The sequence below is a fragment of the Acanthisitta chloris genome, unplaced genomic scaffold, assembly GCF_000695815.1.
Source record: "Acanthisitta chloris isolate BGI_N310 unplaced genomic scaffold, ASM69581v1 scaffold26086, whole genome shotgun sequence".
NCBI classification, from domain to species: domain Eukaryota; kingdom Metazoa; phylum Chordata; class Aves; order Passeriformes; family Acanthisittidae; genus Acanthisitta; species Acanthisitta chloris.
Genome location: NW_008676872.1, coordinates 14,415 through 33,489, shown reverse-complemented (window position 1 = coordinate 33,489; position 19,075 = coordinate 14,415). Strand labels below are relative to the sequence as shown.

General features: G+C 36.6%; 1 protein-coding gene across 1 annotated transcript in view; it reads right to left on the bottom strand.

The window, feature by feature from the left end:
• The window catches only part of KLHL2 (kelch-like family member 2), a gene marked incomplete at its 5' end in the record, with an annotated part of 22,466 nt that extends 3,645 nt beyond the window's left edge, over positions 1-18,821 (bottom strand). The window contains 8 exons of the mRNA XM_009076309.1: positions 3,061-3,189; positions 4,093-4,194; positions 4,965-5,162; positions 5,802-5,919; positions 6,653-6,802; positions 7,802-7,918; positions 9,402-9,511; positions 18,659-18,821. Of these exons, the coding sequence (XP_009074557.1) occupies positions 3,061-3,189; positions 4,093-4,194; positions 4,965-5,162; positions 5,802-5,919; positions 6,653-6,802; positions 7,802-7,918; positions 9,402-9,511; positions 18,659-18,821 (1,087 nt within the window). The remainder of the gene's footprint in view (positions 1-3,060; positions 3,190-4,092; positions 4,195-4,964; positions 5,163-5,801; positions 5,920-6,652; positions 6,803-7,801; positions 7,919-9,401; positions 9,512-18,658) is intronic.
• Positions 18,822-19,075: the final 254 nt, after the last annotated feature.

Here is a 19,075-nt window from a genome sequence, read left to right as displayed (position 1 = left end):
AATTTTCTTATTAAAGAGACTTGTTTAAATAATTAAAGGAAAAGGAGAAGGAAACATGGAAGAGTTAATTGGTACTGTAAATCTGAAAAATAGCTTCTTAATAGGACACTTTTATAAATTATGCTATCTAATGCTTCATCAGTGATATTCACTATGAACCCAACATCCTTCCACATTAATCTAATTCCCCTTTTATTGCTATTATTTCTAGCTATCATGTCACAGTGCAGCATGACAACTTCTCTTTCTCCCACTCTGATCACACTTTATTAGACAGGATAATACAACATTCATCTTTTGTAGAGTTAAAAACTACAGAGCTAGGAGGAGGACTACAATTTTTAGTTTAAATATGCAATGTGATATAAATCCCCCCACCCATGCTTTTGGTATAGTTACCGACCTTACTATTCAGTGTGTAGCGTTTTCCCTCTGCCACATTGCCATTTTCTTTCTTTCAGAGCTCCTTATTTTTAATAATGTCCTCCATTTCCTCCTTGGTGCTTCATTTTCCCTTAATCCCACACCCAGTTTCCAGGTCCTACCTTATTTCTTGCTCCTTCCGTCTGTATCCTCTTGTTGCCGTCTTCTGAGTTCTCCTTTCTTTGTTACTTTTCTTTCCTGCCCATTTTTCAGGACCCTGTCTTATATCTCTCATCCCTCCCAAATGGCCTATATCTGGATCTGAAGTTCCTCATCCCAGTATGTTGCTGGAAACAGATCTGTCCCCGTATTGATCAACTGAGAAGCAGTTGGTACTAAAGAAGAGTAACTGAGGGTTAACCTCTGAAAAGTTGCTTTTGAATGAAGCTGAAGCAGTAGGAACAGAAGAGATGGGCTTAAATTTTTTGAGATGACCAGAAATCCAAAGGTTTAACACAGGAAAAAAATTCTCTTTAGTTAGCACCTGCAACACCACCAGGACTGATTGCCACTTGAAACAGTTCTGGTGGGTTTGGATATTTGGCCACTACAGCCAAGCTCAATCAATAGTCATGATTTTCACATTACTACCCACTCCTCTGCCACATTAAAATATCATTTTCCATGTATTTAGCAGAGTGGCATAGAAGAACGTTGATTATTTTAATCAATTACATGACTCTGAAGTAACTACATTTACTTTTGCTCTCTTTTTTTTTTTAATCAGAGGACAAGGTAAAAGGCAGAAGAGACTTGAGTAAGCAAACACAGTCCTGAACTCTGAGCCAAGGGAAGAGAGGAGAGGGGCAGAATGATCCCAGTAGTTAGCATATCTAAGGAGCTAAATTTCAGAGTTGTAGAAGAAATTCAACATTTTAAAAAATAAATCTGAAAATATCTAACGTATAAATAGGCACAGCAACAGTTTGCAAAAACAGAGTATGAAAAATAAACCCCAAACAGTGAAACAGTGTGCAAGCAGACTGCAAAATGAAGCTTTGTCGCAACCCATCAACACTATTTGTCTTTATAATAACACTTGTAATTTGCCCATTTTATATAAATCTTTTCTTCAAAATTTGCCACTATTAGACAGGAGTGTTTAATGGTACCCTTACTGCAACTCTGCCCAGTTTTTTATCCAGAACTGACTTCCAAGACACACAAACCAAGTTAGAAGAAATTTCATAAGACAACTATGTCTTTTTGAGGTACAGTGTGTCATGTTTCCTTCATTAACATCAGTTTTAGCTTAGCAACACAATCAAAACATGACTTCTAGTAATAAGAGATATCAACTTGCTGAAATTGTAGGGGTATAATGGAAGTATCACAAATTAAGTAACTTAATTTTACTAACAAATTTAATACTTCAATAGTTTTCTTTTGAAATGATGTGAACTTAAACATCATTATATAGAAAAAAACTGTTCAGAGTTAATAAAGAGCAATGAAAGGCACGATGAAAAGTTGGGATAACTATTAATCATCTACTAAGCATACTAGAAGTCCATCCAGATTTATTTGTAGCAACATCTCTTCCAATTATGAAGCACATTAATGCAAGCACCAGTGAATATTTAAAGGGTGTTGCTAAAAACTGCCATTGAGTACTTGGCAAAAAAGTGACTTAACCTACTAAAAAAATAAACGTAGAAAATAATATCATGGAATTTGACTTGGAAAAGTCCATGGGAACGCATCTAGAGAAATAAAACAACTTCTGCGAGTTGAAAAAACCTGAAATACCAAAAGACAAATAGAGGACAGTGAACAGTAAATGAGATTCAAGTCCATAATATAAATAGATAATGAAAATGCTAAAGTCAATTTGGAGCTGTGGAAGCATCATGTCATTAAGCAAAAGTGGAATACCACAGGCACTTTTGATGTCTTTAAAGAGAAATATACATACTTGGAATCGCCAGAAGGAAAAAAAAAACCCACAAAAAAATAAAGAAGGGATTTTTTAAGATTATAAATAAATAAATGGATATACCTTGGCTAAACAATAAGGAAGGATAACATGTAGTAGGCTGTACATGTACAGAGGATGCAAACACCAGGTGATGAGAAGAATTACTGGAGGTGAAATAAAGGGTACATAAGTGGAAGTAATAGGATGAAGCCAGTAATACAAACTTAAGAATGAACAAGGACAAAATTTCCTGCAGCGAATCAGAATGCAGAACAAGTCCTTCAAAGAGGTGGAAACCTAGTCATGGTTCACATGTAAATTCAACCTGAAAAGGCTATTAGAAAAAACAGCCCTACACTGGCAAAGAGGTATCTTTGAAGAAAAGACATTTTTTCATCCTGGCAGTATAGATTTTGATACTTCAGTATTTAGGTGATACTGACTGTTGCAATCCATGAGTATTAGTCTGTATGTTAAAAAACATCAGAAATTATGGAAAGAGGAAGACCATGAAAGTATGAAAAGCAAAGAGAGGTATTTACTACTAACAGACTGACTCTTACTCTGTAGGACAGTTTTTATAACCTGCTGTATATCAGCCATGTAAGACTAGCACATTCCATTAGACTCAGACTGTTGCTTACCTTTTATATTTTTAGATATATTTTAAACCCACAAATTTTCAGTTTTACAAGGACAGTTGATCCTTGTCCACTCACCTGCTCCACTCCGTCTAGTGCTCATTTCTGCAACATAGGTCCACTCATTTGTATTGGCATCATAGCATTCTACTGAACTAAGGCACTGACGTGATGCTCCATCATAGCCACCAACAGCATACAGTTTACCTAGAAGGGTAACCAACAGAAACCTACAAATTTCTAATGCACACACACTGCACTGGAACACAGCTGGAGAGGAAGTCATTGTTCTCTGAACTAACTACTAATCAGTACTCACTCAGAGTTTCTATTTTGTAAACAGATTAAGTTAGCATACTACAGTTCTTGTCATTTTTAGGATATAAAAGGCAATCAGTATCTAACAAAAACAAGTCAAAAGATTTTAAATTGCCTAGCTGAAATACAAAGTTAAGATTTTTAATTAAGCATTATTCAAAAGCAAGCTAATTCAAGTATGTTCAATACTGGAAGCTCACAAATAGGCTTCCTGGAATTACCAAAAACTCAGACGAAAATTACTTATACGGTCTGCACTGGCAAATTAGAAACAGCAGTGGTTCCTATGCAATTAAAACACACACCAGAAATTGTTGTACGACCCAAGAGCCAGCCCAGGCTTGCATTGTGCAAGTGATGTCCAGGCTATTCACCAACAAGCTGACTGGAAAGTCAGCAGTTTTCCTGGCACTGTCCTTGAAATCACCCCCCGCACGCAGCCAGCAAAGTCAGCCACAGATAACAGAGCTGACAATAGGCAGTACTACATCACTAAAGGCCATTTGATAAGGTCATCACTTCAGCTCTCTGGGTTTGCTGACATACATAACCTAGAGCGTGCATGCTTAGAATGCTTTTCCTCAGCTGGCCTCAGGAACAGTTGAGGCTCTGAAAAAAAGTTGAAACTACTATGCTAAAACTGGTCAAACCCAAGCAGATTGTTCATAGCATTTGAACTACAAGGTTGAGCAAAACCAAAAATCTGAAGTATGTTTTCAAAAGGGATAAAAAGTAGTAGGATAAAAGATTGCATTTCCCCTCCTGTTATTTTATTATCATTTGTCAACTTACCTCCAACAACACCTACACCAACACTACTTCTTCTTGTGTTCATTGGAGCTACGTGAAACCACTCGTTAGTCTTTAAGTTGTAAACTTCGACTGATGATAAACCTATGAATACAATATAACATTACTTTCTCTGTAAATCGAGGTGCAATATACTGTCTAACTTTCAGAAAATTCTTCATATCTGAAAATTCAAATTACTTCATTTTAAGGACTGATAATTACTGTGCAAAAAGCAAAACTGATGTCCTGTAGATAGCCCAATTACAGCCAACCCATTCTTGGTATCTGAAAATGGCCAAATTACTAAAAGGTTTTTTGGAACTGTGAAAAATTGCTCCCTGGAACTTTCCCTTTCTTTTTAATTACCTCACATGCTTTCTCCTACATGTGCTTTTACAACAGTTATTAAGCAAAAGAATCACCTCTGCGCAAATGGTTTAATGCATCTGTGAGGAGAATGAACAGTGCATGTCTAAAGCCTTTCCACAGGTCAGACAAAGCTATTTATAATTTTATTTACACTACATGAAAATGCAGAAATAAATTCCCTATGCAAACAGAACAAAAGAGGCTAGATAATTTTTCTGTTCACATCTTCTGTGAGTTAAGGACTCTGACTATAGAAGGAATACTGACAGGTAACTTGTCAAAGATTCACTAGTCATTAAGTCTGAACTCTTAAGACAGAAGCAAATAGTTCACTGTTCAGGTAGAGGGATGTGACTACTTACTCAAGCACATTCCATACCACAAGATGCCAGGCTACCCTCATGCATGGTTTCATCACAGCTACCAGGAAAGAGACATTCAAATCTAATACAATCGTGTTAAGAGTTGTCAAAGCTATTCAGAACTATGTAAGGCAAATATACCTGTACTCCCATCAAATCCTCCCACAGCATAAAGAAGGCCATTTAATACAGCTGCTCCCAGTGTGCTTCTCCTGTCCTGCATGTTAGCAACACTTGTCCACTGGTCCTTCACTGGATCATAGGAATCTACTGTGCGAACTCTCAAAGAGCCATTGAAACCACCAACGGCGTAAACCATACCTCCCATGTACACCATTCCTAGAGCAGGGAAATGGGGAGGAATACAAGTGTTTTAGTCTCTTTGTCAGTAATTCCATACTGTCCTAAGTATGCAGACACTTGACGTAATTTACAGTACTCACTACACTGTCATTCTTTGACAGTCTCCTAGAGCCACACTTCATTCAGATTAAGCACTAGAAGTTCTGAGACTTTTTGCTACTAATAGCTCACACTTCCGAACACCATGCTTGCTGAATTTCTTCTTGCTTACATAGCTCAGCTGCTGTAAGGTCACATTTTCACATTTTTTAATAGCAGTTGATCTCTTTTTCACATTTTTTATTTCATTTAGTAGTAAAAGTATTGTAATAGTCAAATTACTCAGTATACAACACATTAATATTTAAATTTATTTATCCCTTGTATCTATGGCAGGTAATAAAGCAGTTTATCCTACAGATTACAAACTGAAGCACAAATTAAGAATAATTTATCAAACTTGTATTGTTCCAGATTAGCAAGTAATTTAAATGTTAAGAATGATGACTGAAGTCATGGCTTAGCTCTTCTTAGATAACTATCTACAGTACTGTTCTTAAGAACACACAATGCTTAATACAGATGCCTAAATTCTGAAGCATTACCAACCACAACAAAATATTAGGTATCCCTTACCTGCTCTACATCTTCTGGAAGGCAATTCAGCCACCTGATGCCAGCGTTCTTCTTTGAAATCATAGCATTCAACACTGCGAATCGCCTTCGGTGCCTGTCCTCCAACTACCATCATCAACTACAGGGAGGTAATAATAATTATTAGTTATTTGCCTACATGAGAGCATCTGAAAGATCAAAGAAGTATTAAAAAATAAGGCAAGCTTCTCTACAAGAAATAATGAAAGGATAGTTCTCCTAAATTAGAAATCTGAGTCTTGCAAACTAGGCAAAATTAATTGTGGGAGGGGTTTGAGGTAGTTTGGGGGTTTTTGTGGTGTGTTTTGCTGTTGTTGTTTTTAAAAACAAATGTAATTTGTAATTATTATGTCCAAAGGAAATACCTGAGATAGAAAAGCAGGAAGTAATTAGAATCTAGGTAAAGATCCCACAAATGAGACAGATCCTGCTGTATCTTCACATCCTACTCTGACCTCAGGTATGAAAATTCAGCGTCTTCTGTCATACAATGAAACTGTGATCATCAATGATCTAACAACCTTCTCTTGTTCTTTTAAGAAAAAGGTGCTAAATCTGCTGAATAGAATCTCCTATGCCATTATTGCAGTTGTCACAACAGTACTACGAAAAACATTCTTTACTTCATTGGAAAGTCTCTGAGGGGTGAGGTAGTAGTGGTACTGTGTGTAGGTAGGAGACTAGAACATCTCTATCCTAAGAATCACAGAGTGTAAAGCTAATCACCTGTTCTATTTTTGGTTTTACCGGAATACCCCAAGTGACAGTGATGCTCTGGTGAAATCTTTTAAAATAGAGTTTGAAAAAGTACATAGGAGAAATAAGGGTCTTACTTTTGGAAGGCTAGCAGGTGTTCTCAATTTTGTTCGAGTGCTTTTCATCAATGCTCGTTGCTCAGTGGGGAGCAAGTGATACTTCATAGCTTCAATGAGGTAATCTTTACAAGCACTGCTGTTCTTAACCAATATTTCCTCTTCAACTCTCTGTTTATTAATAGAAGTTTAACAAGGTCTGAGCATGTTAAGGAAGTAAAACAAAAATCACAATCTGAAGTGTAATGAAGCCTATGTTATATCACAAATGCAGATTAATCTAATTGTTTAGAGTATGATTTAACCAGTTAGATGCAAGTTTATGTATTGGCAATATGCAGTCACTAAAAAGGAAAAAAGATCAAGAGATGTTGATTCTTAATTGTAAAGAAAAACACAGTGTTAGGCAAGGTAAATCACTTTTCCTACAATCAGACACGTTTCTTGGTTTTTCAAATACAGAGAGCACAGAACATTTTAAGGAAAGGGAATAGCAGAGAATAATAATTTAAACTAGTAAGCCACCCCACAACAATAAAAAACACAACAGAACACAACAGCAAAAAAAACACCCCAAAACCCACCCAAAACAATCCACACAAAGCAGAGGAGATTCGTATCACAAAAATGTAATTTCTAAAATAGACACCTCCCAGCCTACTACTATACCTACTAACCAGTGTTAATACTAAACTCTCATTTTCTTTCAAGTTTAAATATTTGCCTGATACCAAAATATCCAGAATGAGCTTATAACATTTGAAAAAAATGTCCTTTAGCTGAATCAGGTAAAGGAATGTTTCCTTTGTCACTAATTGCTAATCAACTAAACAGAAGATATGATTCTGAAGTTGAAAATTCTCTTATGAAAATGAGCTTTTTATCAAAGATTGTATTTTAAGTGAAAGCTAACCTGATCTCTGCAAATCACATTGTTCAAATGTGGTATGACATGTAGTCAGCCAAACAGACAAATGACTTAGGTAAGTCACCCTCCAAGTGATTCGGTGTGTGTAGGTGCACAGGCTATGTGGCAGTGGCTGCCTTTTTAGTTTTACTGTCATTAACATACGACGTTACACTGTTTAAATTTGAAATTATCCATCTGGCATTAAAATAATGAACAGAAATGTTCATGTGCAGAATAATTAGCATTCCTTTTTTCCTTACCTGAACTAAATATTCCCGGGAAAGCAAAGGCAGCCGAACATGCTCCATCAGACGTGCCATTAATTCCTGCCTTACATCTTTGTCATGGTTTACCCAGGATATCACTGCTTCAAACACCTTCCAGAAAACAAACAAATGCGAGTCCCTTGACTGAGAAGTTCATAAGTATGAAAATGTCAGTGTGCTCCAAAAATAGCTTTGCTTATACTAAAATTCCTAACATAAGAAAAGATGACAGCAGTTACAGATCCCACAATTTCTGGATCTATCAACTACAAAACTATGAAGGTGCATTAGCCAGTCTCCTTTTATATCAGTAATCTACTGGTGTTTCAAGGATAGCTGTGCTACATCGACAAAATGCACACAGTAACTTCATGGATACTGAAAATCCAGTAAAAATAGGTAATCAACCAAACAGTAGCAACACCACAATCCTCATACTTTTCTTCCTTTCTTGCAGAACTGACCTGCCACACCACTGTTCATATGACTTATCATCACTGAGTCTTACTAGGAGAAGTGATCCCAAGCCTAGCTTTCCCTCCACTGCACAGTGGCTCATCATACACTAGAGCATTAAAACCTTTATTATATTCCACAAAAGCACCATCACATATATCAAAGTGATAGATCCAGCCCTTCAAGGTATTACAGGAACAACAACATGACTTTGCTCGTCGCAGTTTAAGCAGATAGTTCTTAGATTCAAAGTTTCAAAATGGTCTTAACATGACACATTACCTAGCTGTACAAATCAGTAGTCAAACATGCTTTTGAACACAGTTCAGCCTCATTTGAGCACAGGTGTTAGTATATACTCCTTGGAAAAAAAGGAAACCAACATATTTCTAATAGATCATAACTGAACTTAAGAGGCTCAAAATTAATACATCCACAAGTTGACCTTTAAAGGTGTGCAGGGATGCACTGGGCTCCCTGAAGACCACAGTGTCTCAAAAAAAGGCTTTAAAAGATTGAGATCTAGCTAAAGGTCAGCCAACACATATTAAACTCAAGCTAGGTAATGCCAAGCTGCCTAGTCATCTCCTTTGCAACACACACTGGTTCAGTTAGACTAAACAGATCACATACATACATAGTTTTAAAACTTTTGCAGGACTGCTGATGTTAAACTGAGTAAATGCATATATTTGCCCTTCAAATTTTGAGTTCTTTATCCCTTGGTAAACAAAACTCCTGTGCATGTGACTCATAGCATGTATTTTGTTTGTTCTGCTTGAAGATGAGAAGGAATTTCCATTTAATTTACTTGTGGGGTTTTTTTGGTGTTTGTTTTGTTTGTTTGCTTGCTTTGTGGTTTTGATTTTTTTTTTCAGTTTGGTGGGGGGTTTTCCCCCCAAAGAACAAAGGGTTATGTGATTTAACACAGTTTTAGAATTTTTAACAGCTGAGACTAATTTTCAACATCAGACTGACAATACTTTTGGGAAAAATCCTTTAAACTTGAGCACAATACATGCCTAAATTCACTAAGGAAACAAAGAACACATCCAAACAAGTGTACAAGAGCAGTATGAGCAAGTTCACTCTCTCACCCAAAAGGATAAAAAGAATAATGGGATACAGATGGTCTTACCTTCTCCTCTGAGGCAATTGTGAGTTTGTCACTGGATATAAGACTGCACACCTGCTCTACACCAAGATTGAGGTATTCTTCACTAAGTACAACATCGGAAAAGTGCTGTTCTGTTTGGAGGAAAAGAAACACACTAACACACAGTACAACATGTATCCCACAACAAGCATTAAAGCATCAGGGGAAAACAGAGGAAAAAGATTCAATATGCATACTGTTTTGTCATCTCTGGAAGCAATACCTTAACTTCAGACCTCTTCTATAGTGTATTGCTTGGTCTCACAAATAGCTTTTCTATTTAAAGATTCTTGACAATAACTGAAATATTAAAGCACATTATACTAAAAGTAAGAATCATAGCAATTTTCAGCATTGCTCTATGTCAGTACTTGTCCTTGACAATTACTGAAATCTCATTTGGTTAACCTTGTACACACAAATACAGCAAAAAGTATTCCAGATAAAGAATATGCTCTGTATGTTGTTGACAAACATGTTTTAAATCTGTAGTCCAACAGGAACAATGGTTGACTCATTAGAATTAACCAGCAGTATCAAACAAGAAGTTTGGATCCTGTTGCATCTCTTGGAGCTTCTCCAAGGTCATAAAAATATTGCATATCACAACATCTATAACATGTAGAAGGTATGTAATTTTTCCTCAGCTTTTTTTAAAGCCTCAACTTACACAAAAAAAAATGTTTCAGTTGTAGAACAAATTTCTTTTAATACAGAGCATGTAACTTTACCAAGTTGTTGCTCAGTTATTCAGGTGTCCCCTCCTCTCTTCCTTAAAATTGCTTTTTAAGCCATTCAGTTGCTTAAAATGTAGTACCGTCCAGTTAAATTATTCTTCCCCTCTTCTTAATAGAAGTTAAAAGGGACAACTGTTTCTGGGAATTTAAAAATTTGCTAAAAATTAGAGTAAGTTATAAAGGGGCCATCAAACAGATTCCAACTAAAGAGCATTTTATAGCCTTTCCTATCACTCTACTAGTGATACTATGGTTAAGAGTCCATACTTGAGAAACTGTCTTAAGCTGTTAAAACAAGGTTAAGGAATGCAGAATGCTTCCAGCTAAACAAGTCTACATTTTTTAGTTCAACTTTACAGGGTACAACAGCTTTTTTGCACTGTACTAAAGACTGGAGAGCATAAAAAGATAAATGTAACTCAGTATAATTCTCATCCTTTATCTAATTTAGCATCTGTTCCCTGAAAGAGGCAACACAAATTGCTTCAGACAGAAGTCCAAGAATTTATATGAAAAGTTTGACAATAAAACCTCCTCCCATCTAGGTCTCCCTATAACCATGAAAAATCAGAGACTACTAGCCAGAAGGCTGGTATTTTACCAGCCACATTTTACTAAACAATGAGGTTAGTTTAGTCCTCTTGAATCCTGTTAAATTCTTGACTTGATTCTTTTCCCATAGTAATAAACCCACAGTCACACTGAACAAAACACACCTAAATTTAACATCCAGTTTACTGTTAATCAGTTTTCAATTTCAGTCCATGCTGAAACCCCAGACTAATGCTCAGTATGATAGCAAAAGCTACAACACATCTCTTCATAATCATGCATTATGCTATTCCCTTTTTAGTCTTCATGTCTAGACAACCCTTGCCTTTCCTGTCCCTCATCCTACCAGCCTTTTAATTCCTGCAAACATCATCACTACAAGTCCCCCTAATTCTGCAGCATTCTCTTGTGATGGACAGGTAGCATGGGACAGAAAGGATGAGAAGAAATACTATTCAATTTTATAACACCCTCTTTTTTTTCCACTTTTTATAAATCTCTTTATATCTGTTTGCTTTTCAGACAACAAATATGCAGTTTCTTAAGCTGAAGTAGAATTTTCTGAGGTACACTTACTGACATAGGTATCTGATGGTTTTTACTGTTTGCACATGGTAAATAGAAATTGAGAAAGGTAATTTGCAAAAATTATTTTTATGATAAACTCCAAATTTCAAGTAGCAGTGACACAAATGAGCATGCCTGAGTACACGGAGAAGCTGAGTTAGGAAGAAAGCAGAAAGGGGAAGCAACACACATCCAATTCTCAAACAAATCTGAGGTTCAGAAGCATTGTTTGTCTTCCCTTGAGAAAGCCAATCCAAGAATGGATCACATCCAACAGGATATGCTTCAAAAATTAGAAATACCCAGTCGATTTTATAGACTCATCTATAGAAGCCTTGCTTTTCAGAAGTTAATTCAGATTTATGACATGTACTAAATAGGAAGAGATCCAACCTCTAAACCAGGGGAATAAAAGCTGAAAATACAATGAATTTGAGTCTGTCTCCTGTTTTCATGCGGGAAAGAGAAGAAAAATAGAAGAACATCTAAAAAAATAGACAGCATATGAACAAAAGCCAAGGTTGTTTTACTGGACATCAGACTCTGCACTTAAAGCATAAAACAAGGCACATGGTTAAGAGAATAAAGAAGAGTGATAAAAGGAGAAATTAAACTACTCAGCCAGTAGGTAGAGCATCAGGTTCGCCAGCAATACCTGGAAACGAATCCTCAGCTGAATGAATTACAGAAAAAAGAGAAATAGGAAAAGATTGCTATACAAATTTTAGCCAAAAAAAAAAATGGTAAGGTGAAATAACTTGTCTCTTAACTGAGTGACAGACAACCTTTGGGCAGAAGCCAACTGAAATTACAGCTAAATGGATTATTTCTAAGAGTTAAAAACTGAACAAGAACAAGGAACTGCAAAAACACCAATTAAATCTGCCAACGGCAATTTATCTAAAGCTGTCCAAGTGTTGAAGACAGAAGGCTTTATTTTATTATATATAAAAATTATGCTTATGAAATTCAAACTTTTTAACAAGAAGGATATCAGAATCTTTGAAACAGTATGTACTAAGATTTCAAAGAAGTCACACTTAGATCCTCTTTTCCTAATAATTATGAGACAAAAATAGTCTAAGGGGGTGTGTAGAGTTTTTTGCCTTCTGGTTAAGATTTGTGTTATCCCATATTATTGCTCACATCCTGAAAGCTTCAATAATCTGGAACATGATGGAACTTCTGACATGATTAAATATTTCAAGCATCTGTCCCCTGTAAAATCTCAAATTAGCTTGTTTTTTATTTATTGCATTAAGTAACATACTTCTTTCTTCATGAACATCTCTTAGAGAAGCAAAGAGATAGCACTATCCAGATGGAAGTTTCCATGAGAGAATAAAGTAATTTTTTTTCCAAAATCAGAATTTTCCACACAGTATGCAACTCTGACAAATTTGTATTGGAATCCTGCCCCATTTCTTGCCTCTTTACCCAGACATGGAAGCCAGCTGGCTCCAGAGTCTAGCAGCCTGGAAACAAGCTGGATTAGGAGCTACAGAGGCTTGGCTCCCAAATCCCCACTTTCTGAGCAAGTAGAATCCTACTTCTTTATTATCAAAACTAAATCTATCTTTAAAAGAAACCCTTTCCATTTTAGGACATTTTTAAAATATCCATTCCACTTAGATATGAAAAGCAGATTTTCACATTTTTGCAACTGAGACATTTTCTATCTGAATAGCTAAAGATCTGTCCTTGTCTGCCCTGTGCCAGTAGGATGGGGCTTCAGCTTCAGGGACAAAGTAAAGTACTAAAAGGAAGTCCTAAAAGACATGATAAGGGCTAGTAACAAAATGTTTGGAAGTACAATACACAGCACCAGTGTAGAGAACATAGGAAGATAACAGGAGTTGTATTTTTGGTATTTTTCAGTATGAGTCTAAAGCTGTGTATTATACACACACATGCAGTAATAAGTACCTGACACCTATCCAGAAGGCACATTGTCTTGCTGGCCACAAAGATATTGACACAAAACTTGTATTTTTTTTATTATATAGGAAAGAAAGCTACTTCTCAAATCTGCACAGGACATTTTATGCTATATACATTTTTTAATTAATTCATGACACTTTTTCACTCATTTGTATACTCACAGTCAGAACAGATCTTCCCAAAGCCACATTAACATATTCCAAAAATAATGGCCACAGCTTATCACTGCCAGAGTCTGCAGCTAGAAAAAGGGAAGACCTCCTCATATTCTCTACATCTTTTCATGACAGTAAACCAACATATATTCATGTGTGAAACAAAATATCACAATCACATAAACTATGTTTCATAAGTGTCTTTTGTCTGGTTTAGGCCAACTATTTCTACTCCACAAAACAAATGATATTTTTGATAAACTAAATGGACTGTGTGTATCTTTCTGATGCGATAATGCTACAAAACCAGCTGGAACATTCCAGCACTTTAACTTCTTTCTGAACTGATAACCTCCAGTTTTAGAGCAATGCACAGCATGGGAACTTGGAACAATCTAAGCCTTACAGTCACTTAAAAGAAAAACATGACAATTTTTCAGGCAGATGAAACAAAAACATTAGGAAGAATTAGTTTTTATAATCATTGTTTCAGTTCATAATGTCACATTGTGATTGTTCTGGCTTGGGATGAAAGGTCTTTGTTAATGGCCTAATTCAAGGCACTGGTCAAGCAGGAACCCCAGCCTTACTGCAGAGGGACATACACAAGCTCTGTCAGTTGGAGAACCAGCAGAAGAGAAACATTGCAGAATCAATTTTTTTAAAAAAAACCCAATCTGATTTACTTGTCAATTTTATGCTTAAATAACTTGTTTTTAGAACACTATGAAATTCATAGCAGCCAAGGCAACAGCAGCATAGCAACAGACATTGCTACTCAGAATAGAATCAGAAGAACGATTCTGCCAACTACATCCTTTCAATCTCATGCACATGGATGTACACAAGAACAGTCTACGAAAGACATGCACGCTTCCAAGTCTAGTCAGGGCTCGAAGTTTTAGACTCAGACCACCAGAACCAAGAACACTATTTCCTGCAGCAATCCCTGCATCAAAACACATGCTAAGATCTCCTAACAAAAGTATCTTTGGTATCTCCTCAGCATGATGCCAGAAGCCAAAAAGGTCAGCTGTGTCAAGCCTCACAAGACATCTCTTCCACAGTTGATCCAGTGTTTCCAAACCCTGTACCGCCCTGGGCAGTGAGTGAAATACATTATTATTCTTTGGTTTTAACTAAGAAATACGTCAGGGCTTAAGCCCTGAGCAAGGATGTCTTTAGTCCAAGATGATATACCCTTCTTCATCAAAAGGCTTTACCATTTTATCTTCAGGTTGTATATAACATGAAAACAACTATAAAACGCACTGCTTTCTCAGCAAAAATTATTTTGTGAACATCCTTTAAAACTATGTAAGATATATCCCAGTCTACAACTTGAGGACAGACTAGCAGTGCTCCTACCACATACTCTTCACAGGAATCCTCACACAAGAAAGATGAGAGGCCTCAGCTTATGCAGTCCCCAACTCTGCAAGTGCAGCAAGACCCAGAGCATCATGAGAACAGGCAGCATCTCAAAGTTTAATTGCAATCAAAGCTCATTCCTAGTAACATGTATCAATTGTCCACTATTTTCAGATCGCTCCATAGACATCACAGGTGCATATAAATGACTCTCCTAGAAATCCTGCACCCTGCTACAGAAGGACCAACGCCACCATAGGATTGTGAAGCTCCAATTTAATGAAAGTTGGGTTTTTACTCCCACTGAAGAAGTTTCAGTGTTTCACTTTTCTAGTAACTTCTGACCCATTTACATCCTTTTTTTTGTATGTTATCATTGTCTGTTAAAGAAACTATCTCCCTGCCCCTTTTTCCTAAATATAAAATAGCAAGTGTAACATAATAGAGACTAGGAGAAGTTAAAACTCCAAATGCTTTAATCTTCTCTAACAGGGAAATATTTTCACTGCTTTTTTTCCCCATCGAATCATCCTCTTCTGTACTCATTCTAGTTTCTCAAGCCTTAATCCCAAAATGTCTGCACTGGGAGTTACACAGGCCAACCCTTCCTCCACGGATGCTTTCACCAGGAGTACTCAACATTCCCGTGCTCAGCCTAGTAGTTCGCATGCCCCAGCTAGGACCAACAAATTGCTTCTATCTTCTTTTCGTTTGCCTGTATCCTGCTTGAAGAGTCTCTCTGAGCACAGCAAAGGATGCCTGAACAAAATAACCCCTGGGGGAAGAATTACCATTTGGACACAGATCCTGTGCTCTCAAAACACATTTAACCAATATTGCACTCAAGGTATTGCCAGGGTCTTAGACTTTGTATTTCTAGAGAGTAATCTATACAAATATTAGCTTCAACTACTGAACTGAATGAAAAACGTTTAGAAAGTAAGTGAAGGAGTTTAGAGGTTTAGTTTAGAAGTAACTAAGCACAGTCAGAAGTTGGAAAAAATAATGTAAAAGCAAAGGCTGTATCAAAATGTGTTCCCTAAAACATCAAATATCTGAACATTAATTCTAGGTTATAACATATGTCCTGCACAAAACGTAAAAAATATAGTATCTTTTTGGATTTGATATTTTGTTACTCAAAGACAAAAGGATTTAATGAAAATGTTTTGCATAGTAGGCTAAATACAAATATCACTAAGTCATGCAGTCATGGACATTACAACTTCATGAGTAAGGCATGCATTACAAAAGCCAGTACTTTCAGAAATGATCTGAAAAGCTTTTGTATTTTTTTAACTGATTATCAATAATTTGACTACAAGTTCACTAGACTGAAAACATCCGAGTATGGCGGATTTGTGGACCTCAGTTTCACACTTAAGACAGCAACCACAGATTCTGTTGACAGACACCTAATCATATGAGTTTGCAGCATTTCTGTTTTTTTCTGAAACATCCATTCTTGATAGAAATACTATACTCTCCTGGGAGTTTAAAAAAAAAAAAAAAATCTATACCAGAAACAGATTTTCTAGGAATGAAGAGAACTGAAAACATTCATCACAGTCCTTCTCTTTATAAGGTCTAAATTGACTCACACCAATAAAAAGTCTATTACTTGGACCTGGACATGTGAACTGAAGCACTTAGTGCTCCGTTTCAGAAAAATCTTCAATTTTAACACTGTACTAAATGTAATGATGCTAATTGGCCACTGTACATTTTAGAAGAGTTATGAAAAGCAATGCAATCACATAGTTTTTCTACAGCCTTAGCAGGACATTTCGCTTTTAATTCTCTTTTTTGTATTGCTCTTGTACTAAGCCTGACAGTACTAGGGATTATGGAAGGCAGTGCAGTGAAGTAGCTCACACCCTGACTATATGTACAGTCTGTTTATCTCAAGAGTAAGAACAGAGTGTGCATTGCTTCAAAATTCAACACACAGATACAGGAAAAACACAGTAGGAGTTGAGCTGGCAGTGTGTGGCATGGGCCAGCAATGCTCCAAGAACACAATGACAGAAAGAGAAGCATGGAGAGGAAAGTGCTTTCTGGAGGAATTTGACAGAAATGGAAGGTGGTTTAGTTACAGAGGAAAGAGAAGGTTAGTACCAAGCACAAAAGTAGCAGAGATGAGATAAAAGATTCAAGTCAGGGTAATTATGCCAAACTGAAAAAGCCAAGGATGAGAGGTTGGAATTTGATCCAGGGGGAAAAGAATATTGCAAAAGTAGTCAAATGACCTTAGCAAACAGAAAGGAAGTTATGGCAGACAAAGATTTAACTGCAGCAAAAGGGAAACATGATGCAGAGCAGATTTGGGAGGGAAGGAAGAAACAGAGCAACACACAAATGGGTAGTTGAGGAAAAAATGGAGGAGAGTTCACATTGTCAAGTTTACAAACCTGAATGACTGGGAGAACACTCAAATCATCACTGAAAGGAAGACAGGGACAAGGGCAAGATGTTTAGATGAAAAGCAATTCTGTTTTGCTGAACCTGAAGTAGAAATGAAACATTCAAGAGACAATGAAAAGACAGGAAAAGATCTGTGACTGGGCAGATAGTGCAAGCTGCATGTAAGGAAGCATACCTGAAAGTCACCCTCAACCTCTGACAACCTGTGACTTCTGAGTTTTCAAACAAAGTTGCTCCACTCTCTGAATACTCACTACAAGAGCTTTACTCAAAATATACTCCTTTGCTGGCTAGTAAGGTAAACCCTAAAAAAGAGGAGGATTTGCTCACTACAAAAAACTTCTATCAAAAAGTAATTCCTCTAAAAAGCAATGTATCAGTATAACATCTTCAGTCTCGACTCAAACACCCAAACCCCAAGGCACTCCACACACCAAAGATCATTGCTTCTCAAACAAATTAAAAGCCTCAGTTTAGGGTACAGTGTTATGTTACAAATTTACAAGTTTATACAATTTTTTGCTTACTTTTTAGTCATCTACATTTTGCAACCTTTTTTGGCATCAGCAGCAGTCAAACAAGGTTTTCATCCACTATGGTAAAAATTATCAATTTAGTAATATACTCTCTGAAACTACATTATATCAGTTTCCAACAGCAGAAAATGTATTTGGAATATTTAAAAAAATAGTATTTTAGCCTTCACAGAATCACAGAAATGTAAGCTTAAACAAACTTCAAATAATCTAGTTTTGCAGACAGACATCATTTTGATCAATCTAGATCAGAAGTTAGTCTACCCAATTTTTTTACAGCTGCTTAACAATGGAGAGTCAGTAATTTCCACAGAAGGGTTGCCTGATCTCTTACAGTTAGATTTTTTTCCTTAATATCTGAAATTACTTCAGAAATACCTCATAAATTAAGCTTACTCACGCTCAGGCATTTTTATGCACAGGAAGACTTGCATTCCTTCTCATCCTCCTAACACACTAGGCTCTTGACTGAAAGGATTCTTCTCTTAGTCATTGTCGTAGGTCAGTATATTTGTTTAAATGCTAATGTTAAGACTTCCCTGGATTCACTTCAGTCTGTTTGCATCTCTCCAAAAGTTTGGTTCAGCATTTTTCCACCTGAGGCCTCACAAGCATCAAGGGAGTAATTTTTCTCCATTATCCCCTCCCATATATCACTTCTGTTACTTCACCACAGGAACAGAATTCCATTCCCATTAACAGCAAGCACCTGTGTGGTCTCGCTAGGCCGTGAAAATGTTGCTTCTTTATGCTTACTGTAACTATGCTGCATCCAGGATACTTTATTTCTCAAAGCCATTCATATCAAATGTAGTTTTCATGAGTAGACCCATGTCTGCAATATCCTGGATAAAACACTGATTCCTCTGGGTGAGAGTGGCTAAGTGTGAAATCTGTGTGTCTGGGTACCCACACATACAGATATCAAGCTCTGTGCTATACTAATGAAAACTTGCCTGCATATGTGTTGGCCTTGTTCAAGAGATCTGTGCACGCATGCATGTCAGCAAAAGCACGGATCCCCAAGCAGTTGATGGGATGAAGTTGGGATTCCAAAAATTCACAGCAAGTCCTTTTCACATCCTGCAGTTGCAAGAGACCAGCTGCTGGGAGCAGTACCTGTAAGAAGCAACAGGTGGTTAATGTCCCAGTTCAATTCTGAGCTTACGCAAGAGTATTCTCTATTAATAAAGAAGACAAAATAAGCTATTAAAAAATAAAGACTAAAACTGAGAGGAAGATTTCAGCATTATGCAACCAAAGTTAAAACCCAACATTAGCATGATTTTACCTCCCTACAAATACCATTTAAGACTTAAAATAACAAGCAACATCTTTACCATTGTAAATGGTAAGTCATTCCATAGACTGTA